The following is a 23,381-nucleotide window of genomic DNA, read 5'->3' on the forward strand; positions in this document are numbered from 1 at the left end:
TAATTCAAATTTCTCTTTGCAGATTGCCAAGGCACAATAGTTACAATTTCAACTCATATGTACCTTCCCTTCTTCTTTCTGCTTTGTGGCAGATTGTACAGTCCTTAAAGAAAGGATCTTATTATGCATCTACCTGATATAATTCTATGCATCAACTTGTCTCTAGAAAAAGGTTCAAATGAACAAAGCAAAAGTAAGTGTAAAGGTGACACTGTTTGGGAAGTATGTGCAAATTTAATTTGAACGTCAGCAAAACATCTCATATATTTGTAGACTATCTTTTCTATGAAATGATAAGGGAGATTATAGGATCCAAAACATTTGGTAGATTCAGCGGACATTTTTTAAAGATTTATTTAAGTTTTTATGTGTATGAGAGGTTTCTTACATGTATGTAATTACACCACATTATGCCTGGCTAAAGAGTGTGCCATCCCTTGAAAATGGAATCACAGATGGTTGTGAGTGGGTGTTGAGCACAGAACTCAGGTCCTCTGTAAGAGCAACAAGTGTTCTTAACCATGAAGACATCTCTCAGCCATGGTTTTTAGAAGGGAAAGCCTGAAAACACAAAAATGGGTCGGTTTGGAATGGGTGGTAAATCTCAGAGGAGATGGAGGGAAAGATGGTGAAGATGATCTTAATGTAATATATGAAATTTGAATATAACTAATACAAACATTTTAGAAGGAACAACTCTGAATGATTAATAGTTATTTTCAAGTATATGTATTTGTGTCCTATTGGAGCCTTTTCTACTTTCTATTCTTACAAATTTTCATGGCCTTAGAAATGTGCAGCTATTGAAGGATTATGTGAAATGCAGTGTTTTCCCCTTGATATTTAGACTAACAGCATTAAAAAATCATTTTAATCTCCATATTTGATAGCAAGTCCACCTTTGGGCCTTTATATTAACCTGTTTCAGAAAATTTGGAGTGCCATGACCCTGTATGGTAATTCGAAATTGCAGCAGAGGGAAATCATGTCAGTACAGGACTAAAGGCAGGAGTCTCTCCATTAATAATTCTAAATGAAATCCAATAGAACTTTTCTAGAATTAGATAAAAATAAAGTAAACTAGGTTTGTAGGTTTGGTTTACATGAAATATAACCTATTAAAATATCTCCAACGTGTGCAAAATCCTAGAAGGGAATTTGGTGGCACAGTTAGCAGCCAGCCCCTTCAGGCATGCCCAAGTACGCTGTCAGTCTCTTGGCTTGCCTTGCTAAGGAAAACTGGTTTACTGTAAGAATCTGATATTGAGGATTACAATCAACAGTTGAGAAAGTATCACCCGAAGACACTGAGATAGCAGCTCAGACACAATTTACGTTTGATATTAAACAACAAAAAGAGTATCTTTTACCTAGGTGATTGTACCTTAAAATATAAATGAACATTATCATAAGTTACATTATTTTGATAGTGAAAGCCTCGTGTAATGTCTCATTTGAATACTTTTATTATGCAAGCTTGTACTCCTGTTTCTCTGGGTCCAGGCAATCTTGATGTGAATTTTTGAAAGCATCCACCACAGTGATTATTTTCCCATTACTCTTTGGGACTCTGTATAGGTTGTATCTTTGAAATACCATTCATCCAAAGCATGGTCCTATCTATTTGTAAGAGATCACTTGGTTCAGGGATTTAACACGTCCCGTAAATATTCAGGTATATGGTGCACTCACTGAAAACACTCCATCTTTGGCTCAAACAATATGGCCAACAGAAACTCCATTCATTTCCCATGAGTGGTGAACTGCTACCCTGCTAATAAAAAGTTGCTTTCTGTCCAGAATCTATGCATCTAGACCTTTTACAATCCTGTGAAAGATTACAGCTTTTGAGAAAGAGGTCCATTGAAATGATGCAGGTGGACATTGTAGAACTTAAAGGCACAACAAAAAAAATCATAGATTCTAGCACTTTGACCCCATGAAGGAGGAAACTAAGGAAGAAAAACAAAAGATTTCCCAGGTTATAGGTTAATCATAGGTTAGTAGCTATGAGTTGATTGCCAAATATGAAATTTCTTATGAAAATAGCGTTTCATTGAACAAAAGAGCCTTGGTCACTTGTTTGCTTGGAAGCTACTTTGATTCTTAAAATGTCCATTTGAAACGGTGACAGGTGGGAAAATTTTGATAATCTTTGCTGTACACAAATGTTAGGCTTGGAACTTAGCCTCTAGTTTCCAGGCCAGAATTCTTTCATGCCTATTCATTTTGTTTTTACTGCTAGTTCACAAAAGTATAGACATAGTCAGTGATTTCTTTTCTCTGAATCCTTAATAATCTCCCCTTTTTTATTATTCTCTGTAGCTGATGCAGGATTATTTAATAATATTTTGACTCTGTGTGTGTGTGTGTGTGTGTGTGTGTGTGTGTGTGTGTGTGAGAGAGAGAGAGAGAGAGAGAGAGAGAGAGAGAGAGGAGGGGAGGGGAGAGGGAGTATACACACATTGTTTATGTGTACCACAATATGTATTGTGAGAGTTTACTTGGGCATTACTGCCTAAATGAAGGTCAGAGATTAATACCAGGTATCTTCTTAAAATGCTTCTTCATCTAATTTTCTATGTTATTATTGTTGTGATTATTATTAATTTTTATTATAATTTTATTTCCTTGGATATGTGGCTTCATGGACTAGTCAGTGATCCTTCAGGATCTTCCTATTGCCTTCCACACTTTCCCTGACCTAGCTCATACTTGCAATAGTAAATATGCCTGGGTTTTACATGGGTGCTGTGAATCCAAGCTCTCCAGCCTCTAATATTCTCTCCTGACCATAAAAAATGAGACATACTGTAGATATCTCTTAAATAAAACATACTTTAAGCTTAGCAAGATCTCTCAATGGGCAAATAAAATGCTTGCCACCAAGCTTGATGCCACCAGTTCAATACATACCAAGACTATACATGATTGGTAGAGAAAACTGTCTCCTGTATGTTTTCTGTACACTCTATGCATGCTTTCATCCTCTTCTGTGTGTGTGTGTGTGTGTATACACACACACACACACACACACACACACACACATATATATATATATATATATATATATATATAGTGTATGTCTCTGACAAAGTGAAACTGATTTTAGCTAAGTCAGAAAGTATTTGTATTTTCAGCATACATGTACAGCAGGTAATACCTTGCCTTTGACCAAGTAACAGTATTAGGTTATGAGTCAAACATAAAGATGAATGCCCTCCTGATGGTAAGTGGTTGTAAAGGTGTTTTAACAACAGGTTAAAAACTTAAACTCAGCCATTTGCTATCTTAAACCAATGTTGGGTGCCATGAATTTTGCAATCACTGTCAAGGTCTGTGACAGGATGTACTTGTTGGGTTCTAAGACCACGTTCAAGTTTCATATTGAAGCTAAAATACAAGACCAGATCTTCTAAGACAGAGGAAATTCCACTACATAATTGGAATGTGTTCAAAGATGTTTGTGTGGGATCATTCAAAAAATGAAATGAAAATTTTTTTGGTCTTCTCATTGTTACTCTCTTGTACTCCCTAGAACTTTTATTTAAGTATAATAGATTTATTAATTCATTAAGAACCTCATACATGCACACAATTTATTTAATTGTATTGTTCCTCTACTCTTTATTCTAACTCCTTCCAGATATATACCTAAGCAGTCTCTCAACATATGTATCTATCTATGTATCTATGTATTTATGTATGTATCTAACTAACTAATCTATTTTAATAACCCATTAGGCCCTATTAGTAATGCCCATATACCTATGGATATGGGAACATCTACTGGAACATGGAGTATCTACTAGGGCCCATATTCCTAAAAAATGCAATTCTTCTCCCTTTAGCAACTACCAACTGTCTATTTTCTCCTCAGCTAGAGGCATGGCTTGTGATCTCTTCCCCACTTCAGGCTGGATTTTTTTAAACTGGAGTGATCTTATACAGTTCTTGGGCAGGCAAACACAGCTGCGATGAGTTCATGAGTGGAGTGGCCCTGTCATGCCCAAAGACACTATTTCAGCCAAGTCCTCCCTGACCCCTGACTCTTAAAATCTTTTCCAGTTCCTCTTTTGTGATGGCCTTTGGGGGAAGAAGTGTAATGTCAATGTCCTATTTTGGTTGAGACTTGACAAATATTTCTTCACCGTTTTTTGACAAAGTGGGGGTTTCTTCATTAATTTCTGCCCACTAAACAAAGATGCTTTTCAAAATGTTTGATAAAGTCCAGGTTTCAGGAAAACAACCAAGACCTGGGGCAATGGCCAGAGCAATAATCCCTGCCTTCCTCAACAACATTAATGTAAGTTCCATGAAGACAAGCTCTCTATTTAGCACAGCTCTTCCTTTCATGAGAGGGACCAGTGTCAAGTGATTTACTGAATGAGGATAATATCTTAAAAGTAATGGATACTTAGAAGAAAAAGAGCTCATAGACCAGATTCTAGCCTATATTCAATGTACTTCGAAGGGACAGAACAGCATGTATATTCATATATATATATATATATATATATATATATATATATATATATATATGCCTCACCACAGCAGGTCACTCTTTTCTTGGAGACCACAAAAAACATGTCTGTATATAGAGGATTGGCCCCCATGACATTTCAGTTTCTACTTAGAACCTTTTCTTAATTCAAATCAGCCAATCTTCTCTTGTGTCATCAGCCAAATCAAACTCACTTAGCAAGAGATTCACTTTAAACTTCAGACCCTGCCTGGAAGAAAGAAAGCTAGTAGGGATAGATTGGTGCCTAGTATTTTCTGGCCTTGCTTGACCATACTTTGGGCCCCAGTTTCATTAAGACAGTGGTGAGAGAAGAGCACATCAAAACAATCATCCACCATGATCAAGTAGGCTTCATCCCAGGCATGCAGGGATGGATTAATATACGGAAAACCATCAACATGATCCATTATATAAACAAACTGAAAGAAGAAAACCACATGATCATTTCATTAGATGCTGAAAAAGCATTTGACAAAATTCAACACCCCTTCATGATAAAAGTCCTGGAAAGAATAGGAATTCAAGGCCCATACCTAAACATAGTAAAAGCCATATACAGCAAACCACTTGCTAACATTAAACTAAATGGAGAGAAACTTGAAGCAATCCCACTAAAATCAGGGACTAGACAAGGCTGCCCACTCTCTCCCTACTTATTCAATATAGTTCTTGAAGTTCTAGCCAGAGCAATCAGACAACAAAAGGAGGTCAAGGGGATACAGATCGGAAAAGAAGAAGTCAAAATATCACTATTTGCAGATGATATGCTAGTTTATTTAAGTGATCCCAAAAGTTCCACCAGAGAACTACTAAAGCTGATAAACAACTTCAGCAAAGTGGCTGGGTATAAAATTAACTCAAATAAATCAGTAGCCTTCCTCTACACAAAAGAGAAACAAGCCGCGAAAGAAATTAGGGAAACGACACCCTTCATAATAGACCCAAATAATATAAAGTACCTCGGTGTGACTTTAACCAAGCAAGTAAAAGATCTGTACAATAAGAACTTCAAGACACTGAAGAAAGAAATTGAAGAAGTCCTCAGAAGATGGAAAGATCTCCCATGCTCATGGCTTGGCAGGATTAATATAGTAAAAATGGCCATTTTACCAAAAGCGATCTACAGATTCAATGCAATCCCCATCAAAATACCAATCCAATTCTTCAAAGAGTTAGACAGAACAATTTGCAAATTCATCTGGAATAACAAAAAACCCAGGATAGCTAAAACTATCCTCAACAATAAAAGGATTTCAGGGGGAATCACTATCCCTGAACTCAAGCAGTATTACAAAGCAATAGTGATAAAAACTGCATGGTATTGGTACAGAGACAGACAGATAGACCAATGGAACAGAATTGAAGACCCAAAAATGAACCCACACACCTATGGGCACTTGATTTTTGACAAAGCAGCCAAAACCATCAAATGGAAAAAAGACAGCATTTTCAGCAAATGGTGCTGGTTCAACTGGAGGTCAACATGCAGTAGAATGCAGATCGATCCATGCTTATCACCCTGTACAAAGCTTAAGTCCAAGTGGATCAAGGACCTCCACATCAAACCAGATACACTCAAACTAATAGAAGAAAAACTAGGGAAGCATCTCAAACACATGGGCACTGGAAAAAATTTCCTGAACAATACACCAATGGCTTATGCTCTAAGATCAAGAATCGACAAATGGGATCTCATAAAACTGCAAAGCTTCTGTAAGGCAAAGGACACTGTGGTTAGGACAAAACGGCAACCAACAGATTGGGAAAAGATCTTTACCAATCCTACAACAGATAGAGGCCTTATATCCAAAATATACAAAGAACTCAAGAAGTTAGACCGCAGGGAGACAAATAACCCTATTAAAAAATGGGGTTCAGAGCTAAACAAAGAATTCACAGCTGAGGAATGCCGAATGGCTGAGAAACACCTAAAGAAATGTTCAACATCCTTAGTCATAAGGGAAATGCAAATCAAAACAACCCTGAGATTTCACCTCACACCAGTGAGAATGGCTAAGATCAAAAACTCAGGTGACAGCAGATGCTGGCGAGGATGTGGAGAAAGAGGAACACTCCTCCATTGTTGGTGGGATTGCGGACTGGTACAACCATTCTGGAAATCAATCTGGAGGTTCCTCAGAAAATTGGACATTGAACTGCCTGAGGATCCAGCTATACCTCTCTTGGGCATATACCCACAAGATGCCCCAACATATAAAAAAGACACGTGCTCCACTATGTTCATCGCAGCCTTATTTATAATAGCCAGAAGCTGGAAAGAACCCAGATGCCCTTCAACAGAGGAATGGATACAGAAAATGTGGTACATCTACACAATGGAATATTACTCAGCTATCAAAAACAATGACTTTTTGAAATTCGTAGGCAAATGTTTGGAACTGGAAAATATCATCCTAAGTGAGCTAACCCAATCACAGAAAGACATACATGGTATGTACTCATTGATAAGTGGCTATTAGCCCAAATGCTTGAATTACCCTAGATGCCTAGAACAAATGAAACTCAAGACGAATGATCAAAATGTGAATGCTTCACTCCTTCTTTAAAAGGGGAACAAGAATACCCTTGGCAGGGAATAGAGAGGCAAAGATTAAAACAGAGACAGAAGGAACACCCATTCAGAGCCTGCCCCACATGTGGCCCATGCATATACAGCCATCCAATTAGACAAGATGGATGAAGCAAAGAAGTGCAGACCGACAGGAGCCGGATGTAGATCTCTCCCGAGAGACACAGCCAGAATACAGCAAACACAGAGGCGTATGCCAGCAGCAAACCACTGAATTGAGAATAGGACCCCCGTTGAAGGAATCAGAGAAAGAACTGGAAGAGCTTGAAGGGGCTCAAGACCCCATATGTACAACAATGCCAAGCAACCAGAGCTTCCAGGGACTAAGCCACTACCTAAAGACTATACATGGACTGACCCTGGACTCTGACCTCATAGGTAGCAATGAATATCCTAGTAAGAGCACCAGCGTAAGGGGAAGCCCTGGGTCCTGCTAAGACTGAACCCCCAGTGAACTAGATTGTTGGGGGGAGGGCAGCAATGGGGGGAGGATGGGGAGGGGAACACCCATAAAAAAGGGAGGGGGGAGGGGGATGATTGCCCGGAAACCGGAAAAGGGAATAACACTCGAAATGTATATAAGATATACTCAAGTTAATAAAAAAAAAAAAGAAATGATTGAAAGCTGTGATAGGTAGATTCAAAGCAAACTCCTAGGCAGGAAAAAAGCCACAGACACTGAGCCTGACCAATTTCCTTTTCCCTACAACTGATTTCAAGTGTTCTTTTTGGTAATATTTACTTTATATTCTTAGGTAAAGCATGCATTTTCTTATGTATTTTAAATAAATTGTTTGTAGCCAAAAAAAAAAAAAGACAGCGGTGAGAGGCTGTGTAATCAGAATAGATTTTTCTACAAAGCTAACCCCCCTTGCTCTTGTGCCTGTAGTGTGCTGTTACTCTTCTTGCTTGTGTCTTGTTAGTTTTCCAGAAGCAACAAGTTGATGTGTAAGTTCTCAAATTTCCACTTCATTAATTTCTGTGCTCCTTCTTTTCAGTATTAGTTATTTTCCATTGCTGTGATAAAATGATTGACTAAAGCAGATTAAGGAAAGAAAGGTTTACCTTAGCTCACAGGTCCAGGGTTCAGTACATCATGGTGCAGAAGGCATAGTGGTGGAAGCTTGAGTCAGCAGGTCACATTGTGGAGCAGTCAGGAAGCCAAGGGAAATAAATGCATATGTTCCTCTAGATTTCTTTTTATTCACCATGGAACCCAAACCCAGAGGATGTTGGATATTTTCTTTACTTACATTTCAAATATTATCCTCTTTCCTGATTTCTCCTCTGGGATCCCCCTATCCTACCCCCTACCCCTGCCTCTATGAGAGTGTTCTGCCACCAGCTACCCACCCCCTCCTATCTCCTTGCCCTGGCATTCTCCTAAATTAGGGCGTTGAGCCTTCACAGGGCCAAGGGCCTCTCCTCTCATTGATACCCGATAAGGAGATCCTCTGCTACATTTGGGGCTGGAGTCTTGAGTTCCTCCATGTGTACTCTTTGATTGGTGGTTTAGTGTCTGGGAATTCTGGTGGGACAGGTTAGTTGATATTGCTGTTCTTCCTATGGGGTTGAAAATCCCTTCAGTTCCTTCAGTCCTTTTCTAACTCCTCCACTGGGGGCTCTGGCTTTAGTCCAAAGGTTGGTTGAGAGCATCTGACTCTGTATTTCTGAGGTTCTGGCAGACCCTCTCAGGAGACAGCTATATCAGGCTCCTGTCAGCATGCACTTCTTGGCATCCACAGTATTGTCTGGGTTTGGTGACAGTATACGGGATGGATCTCCACATGGGGCTGTCTCTGGAGGGCCTTTCCATCAGTCTCTACTCCACTCTTTGTACTTCCTCCTGTGAATATTTTGTTCTCCCTTCTAAGAAGGACCGAAACATCCACTCTCGGGTCTTTCAACTTCTTGAGCTACATTTGGTCTGTGGATTCTATATTGGGTATTCTGAGCTTTTGGGCTATCCATGTATCAGTGAGTGCATACCATATGTGTTCTTTTGTGATAGGGTCACCTCACAGGATGATATTTTCTAGTTCAATCCATTTGCCTACGAATTTCATAAAATCGTTGTTTTTGATAGCTGAGTAATATTCCATCATGTAAATATACCACATTTTCTGTATCCATTCCTCTGTTGAAGGACATCTGAGTTCTTTCCAGCTTCTGGCTATTATAAAAAAAGGCTGCTGTGAACACAGTAGAGCATGTGTCCTTGTTATATTTTGGAGTATCTTTGGTGATATGCTCAGGAGTGGTATAGCTGGGTCCTCAGGTAGTACAATGTCCTATTTTCTGAGGGGCCTCCAGACTGATTTCCAGAGTGGTTGTACTAGCCTGCAATCCCACCAACAATTGAGGAGTGTTCCTCTTTCTCCAGATCCTTGCCAGCATCTGTTGTCACCTGAGTTTTTGATCTTAGCCATTCTGACTGGTGTGAGGTGGAATCTCAGGGTTGTTTCAATTTGCATTTCCCTGATGACTAAGGATGTTGAACATTTCTTTAGGTGCTTCTCACCCATTTTATATTCCTCAACTGAGAATTATATGTTTAGTTCTGTACCCCATATTTAATAGGGTTATTTGACTCTTTGAAGTCTGACTTCTTAGTTCTTTGTATATATTGGATATTAGTTCTCTATTGGATGTAGGATTGGTAAAGCTCTTTTCCCAATCTGTTGGTTGCCTTTTTGTCCTAATGAAAGTGTCCTTTGCCTTACAGAAGCTTTGCAGAAGCTTATGAGGTCCCATTTGTCAATTCTTCATCTTAGAGCATATGCTATTGGTGTCCTGTTCAGGAAAATTTCCCCTGTGGCTGTGTGTTCAAGGCTCTTCTGTACTTTCTCTCCTATTAGTTTCAGTGTATTGAGTTATATGTGGAGGTCCTTTATCCATTTGAGCTTTGCACAAGGTGATATAAATGGATCAATTTTCATTCTTCTACATGCTGACCACCAGTTGAACCAGCCCCATTTGTTGAAAATGGTGTCCTATTTCCACTGGGTGGTTTTAGCTCCTTTGTCAAAGATCAAGTGACCAGAGGTTCATTTCTGGGTCTTCAATTCTATTCCAATTATATACCTGCCTGTTTTTGTACCAATACCATACAGTTTAACTCTTAAAATGTGCTTACCTATTTAAATTAACCTAATCAATATGATTCCTCCTGGGCATGCTTAGATGTCTGTTTCCTGGGTCCTGGCAAGTTCACAATCAATGTTATGTATCACATTTTTTATGTCTGAATGATAATGAACTATCAGTTGATATTTCTGTTTTGAATTGTGCCCTCTGAACAATTTTCAATGTTATCTGTATGTCCCCTTTCTACCATTTGCATTATCTACAATTATCATATGCTTTGCATAAACATTCTAATGACTTGCACATTAGCTCCATTAACAAACAGTAGTTGTTTGACAATTAACTTTGGCAGGCACAGTATGGTTCATCATGTACTTTTGAATAACCATGGTTTATAAACTGTCATCATCATTGCTGAGATTTGAAGGGCAAGAACACATTTCCTCTCTGTGAAGTATTAGCTTTGTACATTTAAAACACCATTAAAGTAAGAAACGAGACACATAAATGCAAGGCATCAAATATGATTGGATGCTGATTCAAACATGCACCTTAAAAGAATATTACTAGAGTAACTGGGAAGATTTGGACATGGTCTATACATTCAATAATATTATAGCAACATTTGATCTAATGGATGCACAATTGCAGTTTCAAAGGAGATTGAGCCTGTGGATTTAGAGTGATTTATTATTGTTGCAACCTTATGTTTCAAGTAAAGATAGACGATTAAAGCAGTGAGCAGATGGAAGAGAAATAGAGAATAAATGAGTAAGGAGAAGGGGAACAAGGAACATACAACACTGATTGATTTGGTAGTTCAAACTTGCTCAGCCTCTACACTGCTGCCATTTGAAACAGGAGCATTCTCTTGTGAGAGGCAACTTTGGGTTCTATAAGATAGTTATCAGTAGTATTATCTCTATTTACTTAGCAAAAGTAGTCACAACTGAGAACACCAGTCATTGACAGGGGATCTTAGGGTTGGGAGTGTAGAATCGCTCCTCATAAGAACCAGAGTTCTTTTGGAAAAACAAAGATGTATATTATATGTATGTAGGTCTATATGGATGTTTGTCTACAGTTAGATATTTGCACATATGTCCAGGTACCTGCGGAGGACAGAGGTAGTTGCTGGAATTATAGGTGGCTGTGAGTACCTGATTTGAGTACTAGGAAATGAAGATTAGTCCTCTGGAAGAGCAGCAAGACCCTCTTAACCCCTAAGTTACCACTCCAGAAACAGAGATCGTGATTGAAGAACACAAGTTTGTTGGTCAGGCATGGTTGGTAACACATGCTCTTAATTCCAATAGTCAGGAAACAAAAGCAGAACTCCATGAGTGTGCCAGCCTAGTCTACAAAGCCTGGTTGGTCTACATAAGGCATTCCCGGCCAACCATGGCTACACAGAGACAATCTGTCTCTGTGAAAAACAAAACCATGGGGAAGTTTATGGAACTCTGCTTTTAATATTTTTATGTTATTGAAAGTTCTCAAAATAAGGAAAAACAATCAGGCATAGTTGGGACCATGAGCACATTGTCTTTAGAGAGGCATATCCTGCTACAAGTACTTTGATCTGGCAAAAGGAAAACAACCCCTTACATTCAAGGAAATTGGTAAACACTGAAAAGTTGACCATTAATAAATTTTAGACTTGAACCCTTTCCCTTCCCTTGAGACTTCTGACTTATTATCTTCACAATATTAGGGGACTTCCATGAATGGTGATGCAATGCACTCTATTTTCTACTGGAAATACTATTGAGCATAGTATTGGCCTTGTAGGCCTAAGCATTTTAGACCAGCCTGCCAGCGCTCTGTCATATTGCTCTATTTGGAAAATGCACTCAACTTGACAGCTATATATTCATTCAAACAAGTGTTTTTACTGCACTGGGTTCAGGTGCCAAATCCTACACATACTGTTAATGTAAAAAGTAGTAGCTGGTTTTGATCCAGCTTGGTTGGCTATTGATGAACTTATCAGTAAGGAATCATGGGAGGCTGCATGCCTGTCAGTGTTTTCTCTTCTACCAGGGATGTAGATGCCACTTGCAAACAATGAGTAAGCTTGAAGGGTTATTCCTTCCATGTATTTAGATCACCCCTCTAAAAGCAATGCCAAATTTCCCACTTATGTCTAGTTTTTAAAATGTTTTATTTTATGTGTATGGATGTTTTACTTGTGCAAATATCCATTTACCATGTTCATTTCTGGTGCACATGGAGACCAGAGGGAGACATCAGAGCCCTTGAAATTGGACTGGAAGATTGTTGTGAGTTGCCATGGGAAAGCTGGGAGTTTAACATAGGTCCTCTGAAAGAGTGCTCTTAACTCCTGAGCCACCTCTTTTGGCCTTCAATCCTGTCCAATTTTGTATTCTTTTATAAAACTTTAATTAAACTGGACAAACTCATGTGTCAGATTAGCAAATCTACAATTATCAGGACAGTGTCAACTCCAGGGATTCAAAGCTAAAACAGACATGTCCTTGACATTAAAGAAATCACAACTGTGCTACATCCCAACCTTAACAAACAACTTTTGGGGGAGGTTAGTAGTAGGAATTGAATCTGTGATCCTTTTCTTTTTGCTGTTTCAAAACTGAAACCTGACTTTCCTTGTGTACAATTCAAAACAACTTTTTAGACTCTGAAGAATTCAGTATCTAAAACATCTAAGTGTACTTTGCCAAAGTTGAATTTAAGGTGGGATAGTTTGCAGCTTTAATAATGACTCCTGTGTGTGTGATACACTTGTCCTCAGTCCCTTTAGAGTGAGTACTAGCACAGTACTGTTTATAAAGTAAGGCTTAAAACAGGTGTGGTGGCTTATACCTGCAATGATAGCATTCAGAAAGCTGTGTCAGGGGGACCATCAATAGATCAAGGCTCACTTGGGCTAAAGGTTAAGACTCTATCTAAAAATACATGAGGCTTGCTTTCCTTTATGTTTAGAAAGAGAACCACTTAGCCTGGATTCCACTTTCCTGATTAAGAACCATAGGACAAGACTGATCATCTGATCTGAAAGTCATCTCGTAAGTTGTTTGATAATGTAGGATAGTAAATTGTATAATGGATCAGACAAAGCTAATCAGAAAAAAAATTTAATGGCATCACCAGACTATGCATGCAACTGTTCTAATACCATAGTTAAGCTCTTGAGTCAGAGTAGTTTCTCCTTAACTAAAATGATTCTGTGGCAAGTGCACTTGGGATGATGTGCTTTTGAAAAGCTTGGCATTAGTATTTAAATGTGTGTTTTACTTCTTCATTGTACTTCCATGCCCTCCTTGTCACAACAGAAGTGACATTTTTTTCTAAATGTTTGGTGGGATGCTTCTATCTGGATGGCTTTGATGTTTTAGTGACTGTAATGGCACAGGTTTCCTCGACTGTACCTGCTGAAGTCTACCCATAAAGGGTCATCGGAAAGCAATTGGCTACCTGCTGTGTGAAATCAAAATGCCCTCGTGCTACACTGAAGGCTGCATAAGAGGACAGTGATGCTCAGAAGTAGAGGACAATGCAATCACATTCAGCCCACGCCTGTGTATGGATAGTATAATAGACAGCACCTAGCAAACCTGTCAATCATGTCTTTACCTGTTCTAGAGAAAACAGACCACAGGAAAAGCCTCCCTGGGCGGTCATGCTGAGGGTCCTTCTCCAAACACAGTATACCATGCAAGGCACAAAAGGATCATGCCTATCACCAAAACATGGAGCTTTTTTTTTTTTTCCCGGAGCTGGGGACCGAACCCAGGGCCTTGCGCTTCCTAGGCAAGCGCTCTGCCACTGAGCCAAATCCCCAACCCCCAACATGGAGCTTTTAAAATCTATGCAGACCCATCTTCTCTTGTTAATTTTCCTCTCTTCCTGTCTTATCACTTTTATCTCAACTCCTTTGCACGTGAGCCTAGAACCAAGCATGAATACTAGCTACTTCAAATGCATGCCGATGTTGGAGGATACTTGGTCATATCTGGGAAATTTGGATACCCATAACCCAATGTCAGTAGAATTATACTGGCGAGGTATAAATAAGCTATTCACCCTACATGGGACACCAGAAACAAATGAAAGAAATTATCCAACCCAAATTTATTTTAGTGAACAAGTGAGTGCATTGTGCTTGATTACCAGGTGGGGCACTCCATCAAAAAGGCTACCCCAGGCTAGGTGATGATCCAGAACTGATATATCCTTAGAGTTTCGCACATTATTTGAATGCAGTTGACCAGTTAAAGTGTCTCCTCTCTCTAGCAGTTGCTACTACTATATAAACTCAGGGAGCTCTTGGAAACCTTGACATTTTCAGGAACTTATTGAGACTTATACATTTTCTTTACTTCCTAAACCATGTAAATTTCATCTGCTTTCTGAAATCTTAATGACCTACCCTTCTTCCTGTTGAAAGAAAGTTTTTAATTTGGAGGACATAACTACACAACACCCAGTCACTAATTTTAACAGAAAAATAAATGGGAAAATGCTTTCCATTTTATTTGTCCATATGTAGTACTGTATAACCTTGAGTCCTTCTGCAAAACAATTTCTGGGAGTTCACAGAAGTAAGAATGATCAGATTCTGGGTCAACATTTGTTTTGTTGTATTTCTCATAGTGCCACTCAATGTCAAGGATGAATAATCAAATAGATAAGTCTCTGGTTTGCTCATATTTGAAATAGATAAAAGAATTCACTTCTCTTCACAGTCTCAAAGACTGCAGTGTAATGTTGTCTGCTCTTCCTATATGGTTATTACCAAATATATGAAGAAGCTCATGAGCTCTCATCCCTCTTAATTGTGGTAATATAACTGCTTTGGAGCTTGGAGTAAGAAGTTGCAAGGATCAACCTTGGGTAACCTTCTAACTCACTATTAATGTCAGCAGCCATTTTGCTTGGAATGAGTTCTAGTTGGGCTCTCACCTACTGTCCTGTTTCTTTACCCAGAACAGTCTGTATAAAACATGGTATTTTTTATATATTGCCAAAAGATCTAGTTTCCCAGGAAAGCATATTGGCTTCCAAATGTATTTATAGCATGCATGAGCCTGATGCAGAAGGACCAAAGGGATTTTGTTACAAATTGTAGGTGGGAGCTACCATATGAGTGCTAAGAAGCTAATATAGGTCCTCTGTAAGTAATCTTAATACCCCAGTCATCTCTCCAACCTTGGGGATGACTGTTTTAGCAGCATCCCTGGCCTCTAGCCATTAGAAGAAAGATGTAACAACTGTTTCCTACCTATGACCACCAAAAATGTCTGCAGACACTGCTAAATTCCTTTGGAGACAAAACCTCCCTGGTATGAGAACTACTTAGTCAGAATAATTTACCTATGTAGGTGAGGGAGACAAGGTAGAGTTGGATTCACCAAAAGATCGTGTTGTAATAAGAGGCAGGTTTTGCATCTACAAGACTCAAGTCTTTGGAACCTGATTTCAGAGCCCTTTCTGATGATGAGTGCTGAGCTATTCCAAGAAAATCAGATAGGCTGGACTGCTTGATGGTGGTTTCTAAGAGTTCATCCTTTCTTAGGATGGACTGATCATAGAGATTTAGTTCAGCAAGCAGAGAGACAGACACACAGCAGGAGAGCGTCAGTTACTTCTACCAGTCATCTTCGCACAAATAGTTCTGCAACTTTGTCTGACCCATTCATAGATGCTCTCATTTTACAAAAAGTACGAATATCTTTTTGTTCATAGACAGTTTCTGTCTGTTGCAAACAATGGGTGAGTTAAACTCAAAGTTGCAAACCAGTTCAGTCAGTCTAGGGAAGTTTCTGGAATGATTTAAATAGCCTTGACAATGTAGGTCGCTATTTTTAAGGCTGAGGTAAGTGTTTGAAAGTGGTTCACACAGCCATGATCTCAGATAGGACTTGCAGAACATTAGAATTGCAAGGATCTCAAGGCTTTTCCTGGGAAAAGAAGAAACTGGCCCACTGTACCCTAGATCACAGAGTTTTGTCCTTCTGCCTTGGAAGTAGTCGAGCTCAACAACTTGGGAAAGGTCACTGCTTGCTTCAGCCTCTTCTAGTCAGACTGGGAAAGAAAATTGACAGTCTTTCCTTCCTTTCCCATTCTGAGTACTACACTCTTTTCATGTGAGGCGCCATCCTATGTTAATTTCTCCATAGAGGTAATGTTCTCCCACTGACATGAGGCCTTGCTCATACAGACAAAGGTCCTAAGGAGGATAGACAGGTCAAATAATTTGTTCAAGGTTGTGGGCAATAAATGAAAAAGAGACTGTAACCTGGTAATTTCTAACCTTGACCGGGCATAAACATTGCCCAAGTGTTGCATAAGATATAGATTTGCATTAAAAAGGTGTATGGAAATTTCTAATTTAAGGGAGTGGGAGTGTCTTGCAAAATGGTGATACCAGGCTGCAAATTATGTCAGCAGAGGCATTGTGGCACACGATCATTAGCAACACTGGTGCAAGTTCAAGAGAACTACTAGGATCTTGTCTTTAGGCTCTCAGAAATAATCTTGAGGCTGAGGTGCCCTTGGACAGGAAAAGCAAAACCTTTCAAATGAGGAGATTTTATAATGACCCCAGTCCTGAAATTATACCTAGGAACTCGAAATAAATTCTTTCTGAGATTATCAGGGGAAGAAGGGTGTGAATCTCTCCCAGGCATCCACTTGGACCATTATTGTCCCTAATGAAGATTTCTGCATGGTGTTAGCACAGCTGCCTGACCCCTTCTAAGGAACTGAGCATGATTTCTGAATTTGTTAAAGCAAAGCATCCACTGATTTTCCTTGCATGTTGTCACACTCTGCTGTCCTCCTAAAGCTACCTCTTAACTTCTTTGTAGATCTAGGCATGATGGCTCATGCCTGTAGTCCCAATACTCAGGACGGTATGGCATGCAGGAGGAGATTCTGTTTTAAAGTGCGGAAAAAACAAAATACACTGGTTGCAAAAGGTTGGGCCAGAAGTGAGCGAACAGGAGCACAGTGAGTGCAGAGGAAGGTGATCCCTAGAGCTTTCCTTCACCTAGCAGTAGAGGATTCACTATCTCCCATGGCTATATAATCTATTAAAGTGGAGCTGTCAGTTATCACACTGCACGGGAGCCTCTCTCGTTTTGGCAGATGTTCTTGATTTGTCTTAAGTCTGTCACTGATGGATTCCCTACAAGTGTTTTTGTTTACTTGTTCTTCCTGCACATTTAATTTTCTCAGTTCTGTGGAAGGAAGCCTTTCCAACTCACATATTTTTACATCGACTCATTCACGGGTGGTTATATCTACGTCTGACTTTAATTAGTCCATAGTTTGTTTGGATGCCCCTTGACCTAGAGGATCAGAGTTAGTGTGTGGCATTGCTCTTCGGGAGGTAGTCTAGCAGTGGTTTTCTGGTGTTTCTCCTTCATTTTAGGCAGAGACATTATTTGAAAACATCTTGCAGAATGATATTTGCTACACTGTGAACATCCTACCCAGGACAAAATGTGGATTATAATAAAATTCAGCAAATAAAATATAATCTAAGCTTCCTGCAGCTCCCCATTAGAATGCTGTATTTGACATTTCAATTGCATTAGGAAGCCTGTGCCTTTCCTCAGATGATTAGTATTTTATGTTATGTATGTGGAAAGGGGCCAGGGCAGAAAATCCAAGGTGGGAAAAGACATTTCCTCTGACTAAAGGGGCTAACGGGTACACAGTATATAATTTGGGATTCCAAGATAAATTCTAGCATCACTATATGTAAGGTTCCTTCCAAAGTCAAGCGTAGTCTTCTAACTATACTCCAGCTTTGGAAAAAAGTTTTAAACCGAATAGACTGTATTGGTGCTTCTAAGAACTTGTTTTTTTGGTCCCATCTTAAAGAGCTTTCCAAATGTGTTCCCTGCTGATATAAGAGAACTCCTGTGGGGATTTTTTTTTTTGCTTGTTTGTTTATTATAGTACTTCAGGGTAGAATCCAAGTGCTTTCTCACCTGGGGGAAATAGCAAGTTTTCTGTTTTCTTCAAAACCACCAGAGGAAATTGCCACTGCTGACATTTACATAAGCCAGGGAAACAAAAGAGGTAGCCATGTCTTTTGTTTTACAAGAGAGCAAGAAATGTTCCTACAGTGGCATTCTAAATTTACCAGACCACTATTAAACTTGTGAATACCTTTGATCCACACTCTTCATTGGAGGTGGTCACAAGACCAAGAGGAAGTTAAGGAAAAACAATAGAAGGGGGTTTAAATTAAGCAAATCTGTGGAGGAGTTACAGGAAATGGGCTTACCTCTCTTGACATTGGTTGAGTCACAGGTTGGATGGATGCGGTGGCCAGGCGAGGAAGGGCATTTGGTAGAGGTGTTACTTTGGATACTCACCTTAGAAGGCCAACAGGCTGCATGAAAGCTAGCAGGTTGAATCCTGTGTGAGAGAGCCAAGCCAGGGAGGCAGATGACAGGTGTGATCCATGCTCTGCCTGCACTCACTGTCTAGGCTGCACTTTCGTATCTGTAGAGCTTCCTTCTTGATATAAAGGGCTCTCTGGTGGCTGCTGCAGCACTGACTCTGAGTTCCTGCAAACATCATCCCTGCTCTTAGCCTGCTCACTGTTGTTGGTGACAATCTGGCTTTTGGAGTCCCTGCAGGATCTTAGAGGCTGGCTATCAAATGAGCTGATTCTCTTTGATCTAAAGAATCATAGGACAGAGGATGTGGACTAAGCTTAAAATGGCATTCCATCCTTCCTTCCAGAATCATGGGTAAGGACCGAAGAAGCACTGGGAATTCATGGAAAGGCAGGGATGAAGTGTACATGCCAGTATTTGGGGATCACTTTGGAAGTTAGCTACAGGTCTCCAATTAGGGACTGGGAGTGTGCAATGTTACCTATCATAGTGGCTTGTCACTAGAAATTATGGCCCATTCCTTTTGATTTTAATTGACAAATATATCAAAAATGTTCTAGTCTTTCACTATAGTGACAGGCAAATTGATTTAGGAACTTTATAATGTAGAAAAGATGAGGTGTGGATATTTGTTCCAAGTTAATAGTGAGGGTTAATCTAAGGTTTTATGACTGGCATTGCTGGGCATATGCTTACTATGAGTATACATTTTATATTTTTGTAACAAGAGTCCAGAAAATTTCAGTTTGATTTTTTTCCTTAAAAGCATAAACCATTAATTTATCTTCATGCGTGTTTCTTTGTATGGCAATGTGAAATCTATGTGCGTGTCCAAAATCTCTAAATCTCTGTCACATCTAAACATGCATCTTATGGTCAAAGCTACAAAGAACTTTTGATCAAAGCTTTCCACAACAAGGTTATTTAATTTTACTAGCCATTGTCTTCCTATTCATATGGTGTGTGAGTATACTTCCTTCACGTGGATTTTATAGAAAAAAAGTGCTCTATTGCATACAAAATACCTAGCATCTTGTAGAGTACATGCATTCACTATAGTTGTTATATGATCAGTTGAGCACACAGCTCACAATTTAGAGGAATTAGACATGTATACTTTTTCAGTAATCCAAAAAGGTATGTTTAAGAGTCAGGGATGATAATACTCTCTTTGTTTTCCAGCCACAGGACCAAGTCTTCGGGCTGGCCACCTCCTTCAGGAACCTGGGGCTTGAACCAGGTGCCACCCTATGGATGGGAGATGATGACAAACCGAGATGGACGTGACTACTTCATCAAGTAGGTTGAAAAGACACCAAAAATTTGTCTAATGCTCTTCTAGTTTTCTTTTCATTTTTTTTAAAAAAAGGTTTCAAAAAAAAAAAGGTTTCATTTATTCTAACGCAATTACATACATCCCTGGTATGTATTTTGTTCGTATTTAACCTTTATTCCCCTGTCTTATGCTCCCTCCCACTTCCTCTGGAAACTTCTTGTCAACGTGTCCCCTTCCTATTTTCCTGTCTTTTTATTTTTCCACTGTGTTCCATTAGGGTTGCTTGCATGTGCATGTGTATGGGGTTATTTACTGGATAACTGGATCACCAGTAATGACCTCCATAGTATGGTAATTCTGACTCACAACAGAAATGTGCACTGTTAAATATTGGGTCAGATTCATCCATTGCCTGAAACTAAAGAATGATGTGGAATCTTGTTATTTCAAAAGGTTTCAACAATGTCACTGAGTGATGTACTAAAGAGATTATGTGTTTTCATCCATGTCTTACTGTTAATTTTCTGTAGACATTGGTTTACATTATAGATTTTTATGATTCTCTTTTTGTTTCTGTTAAGTGACTCTTCATCATAGAATGTCCTGTGTTGGCCATTTCGGATACATCATTTAGTAGTACCCATGGTGTTGTGCACTTATTTGTCATTGCCCATTTCCATGTCTTTGGTACCCCCTTGTCCTCATTTAGTACTTATTATGGCACTGAACTACTCCGACCAAAACCAACTTGGGGAAGGAAAGGCTTTATTGCACTTACACTGACAGGTCACAGTCTATCACTAAGGAAAGTCAGGGAAGGAACTCAGGCAAGAATCGGGAAATAGGAACTGAAGCAAAGACCATGAGAGAAAGCTGCTTGCTGGATTGTTCTCTTATGTAACCCAGGGCCACCTGACAGACATGGAACTACCCATAGTTATCTAGGTATTCCCACATCAACCATCAGACAAAAAACTATCCCCACGGACTTGACTATCAACCTATCTATGGGCAATATCTTCTCACCTGAAGTTCTATTCCCTCAGATGATGTTAATTTGTGCAAAGTTGGCAAAAGCAACCCTCTAAAGAAGTTTTCTAAGCAGTTTATTGACATTCTAAGGTAGTGTCTGCCACTAAGCCAATGTCACAATTTATTAAAAAAAAAAGTCCAGGTAGAGATTAAACTGTTTGAGTAATGGCTTCCAGGTACTGTTGAGGCCCCACTTTAATTATATTCATTATCCTAAGTAAAGCAAAGTTAGAAGGTGGATGTGGCCATTAGTAAGTTTCACGTGATTAGTAATAAGCATTTGTTTATCATGCTTTTATGTTCTAATAGCATCTGGTCTCTTTTCTGTCTCCATAGATTTTCTTATTCTAGGAACCCCATTTAAGTGGAATCATAAAATACTATCCTCTTGTAATCTTTAATTTTCCATAAAGTTTTCAAAAATCTTATTTATATTACAGTGTGTTAGAATCCATTCTTTTTAAATACTGAATAATATTCCACTGAATGTATATACCACACTTTTTATCATCTGCCCCAGAATACTTAGGTTGTTTTCATCTCTTGATTACGAAACAGCGATGCTGTGAACATAGTTGGACAGATTCGTTTTGAGGGGGGGCTGTGGGTGTAACTTAATGCTAGAGTATTTGCTCTGCATGTGCAAGTCCCTAGGTTGAACACACACACACACACACACACACACACACATTTTGTCACTGTTTTTTGGGGGGGCTACACCTAGAGTAAGAATGCCAGGGCCATACGAAACTGATGGGCATAAGTTAGATTCTATGCTTCACTTTTTAAGATACCACCAGAGGGTTTCCAGAGTAGCTGTCACCATCTAGATTTTTGTTTGTTTGTCGAGATGAGCCTTTATATTGTGTTTTTTTCCCTCAGACAATTAGAGTTCAAATTATCTTTGTGCTCCAACATCACCGAAATATTCTTAATTACAAGAAATTGGTGAAATAGATTTGGAATCAGGAAGCACAGTTGGCCAGAGTCCAGTTGTAATTGAATGGAAATTTGAGAGGAAGGGAACATGGTTTTCCCACCACAGGCTGTTTTCATTGTTTCAGCCAAGCTGACTGTGTATTGTGATTAGCAAATATAAGATCCTATGGGGATAGGGATCATTTTTATCAAAGTATCCGTCCAGATTGTTTGGGTCTTCTTTACTCTCTACTCAAGCCTAAACACAAGTGAGGATTGCTGGGAAGCCACCAGGGCGGCAGCTCACAGGATTGCTGTGGTTGCTTTCCCAATCCTTATACCCCAAATTCTTCCTCCTCTCCATATTTGCTACAGAAAGACGAACCCTTCTTGAGTCCAGAGTTATATAAGGGACTGCTTCTTGAAAACACTATGGGAAGACATACATTTTCCTTAAACATGACCCATGCCAGAGAATATCAAAGTGCCTTGTGACTTTTGAAACCGTTCCTGAGGTTGTGCTCATAGAAAAAGAAACGTGAGTGTGGCCTTTGGAACTCAGTCTCAGAACCCTTGAAAGACAGGAAGAAAGATCAGTAGTTTGGATTCATATCCTGAATCTGTATAGTTTGTCTAATCCCCTTTTTTCCATGAGTTATGTCTCTTACTTTATTGATTCTCAGTGTGCATGATTCTTTTTTACATGTATACACAGACACTTAAATATAAACACTGAAATTCAGGAGAATCCAATGGGCAGGTGATTTTAGGAAGTCAGGGGTACAGAAGAAAATGCCAGTCACCAGATTTTACAAATGGCTGTCTCAACTTTCCGGGCCAGACTTGATGCTGCCTCCCAAACATCCTGTGGCACAGAAGGTCTTCCTTTGGGACTCTGAACCAATCAAGAGCCATCCTTGTTATTAAGATGCATCTGCCATCTCCACTTTGACCTTCAGATGGGACTCATACACAGTAGTCTGGGTCATCCTCAAGACAATCTTTGAGATTATAATGAGATTATAATGTGCCAACTGTTTTCTAACATGGCTACAGATGCCCTCAGTTAGCTCAGTTGAAGTAATCCAAATATTTGTAGTCAGAACTAGAAAAATAATTGAGGCAAATATTTTGAAGGCATGAGTTAGTGTTTTATGAAGGTATAGTTCAGACTTTTCTGATTAAGGTCGAGGGTTTTATTTTTCCTCCTATTTGAAAAGGTAGGAACTCAAACTGGTTTGCTAGTGAGAGGTTCTAGGCACACTAGTTAACTGTACCTTATCAGGGTTAAGATTATCTCCCTTTTTAACATTTATATGGGATGGCTTTGTGTGTGTGTCTAAGCTTTAAATTTTTCTAGTGTTAAGTGGTAAACTCTAAGAGACAAGTAGTTATCCAGATAATTTGTTCTGACTGTTGCTCATGGGTTTGAAAACCAAAATCATCAGCATTGGGGTTCAAATGCTGTTATGTTTTTTTTTCTTGAAAAGTAAGTTTCTGTGGTCCTCTCAGAGAACTCATAAGACGTCCAGATGTCTTCTTTGTAAATTTTTC

At 39.2% G+C, this 23,381-nt stretch overlaps 1 protein-coding gene and 1 long non-coding RNA gene across 9 annotated transcripts in view; one reads left to right on the top strand and one right to left on the bottom strand.

Annotated features, from left to right (window-relative positions):
- The window catches only part of Frmpd4 (FERM and PDZ domain containing 4), a 642,821-nt gene that overhangs the window by 381,559 nt on the left and 237,881 nt on the right, over window positions 1-23,381 (top strand). For all 8 annotated transcript variants that reach the window (NM_001434013.1, NM_001434010.1, NM_001434011.1 and 5 more), the window contains 1 exon segment: window positions 19,784-19,900. In NM_001434013.1, coding sequence (NP_001420942.1) covers window positions 19,784-19,900 — 117 coding nt within the window.
- Window positions 1-23,381, bottom strand: part of LOC147998191 (uncharacterized) — a 188,087-nt gene that overhangs the window by 161,906 nt on the left and 2,800 nt on the right. The window contains exon 2 of the long non-coding RNA XR_015646950.1: window positions 18,484-18,617. This is a non-coding gene — a long non-coding RNA (uncharacterized LOC147998191). The remainder of the gene's footprint in view (window positions 1-18,483; window positions 18,618-23,381) is intronic.

Source organism: Rattus norvegicus, chromosome X (assembly GCF_021556685.1).
Source record: "Rattus norvegicus strain SHRSP/BbbUtx chromosome X, alternate assembly SHRSP_T2T, whole genome shotgun sequence".
NCBI lineage: Eukaryota > Metazoa > Chordata > Mammalia > Rodentia > Muridae > Rattus > Rattus norvegicus.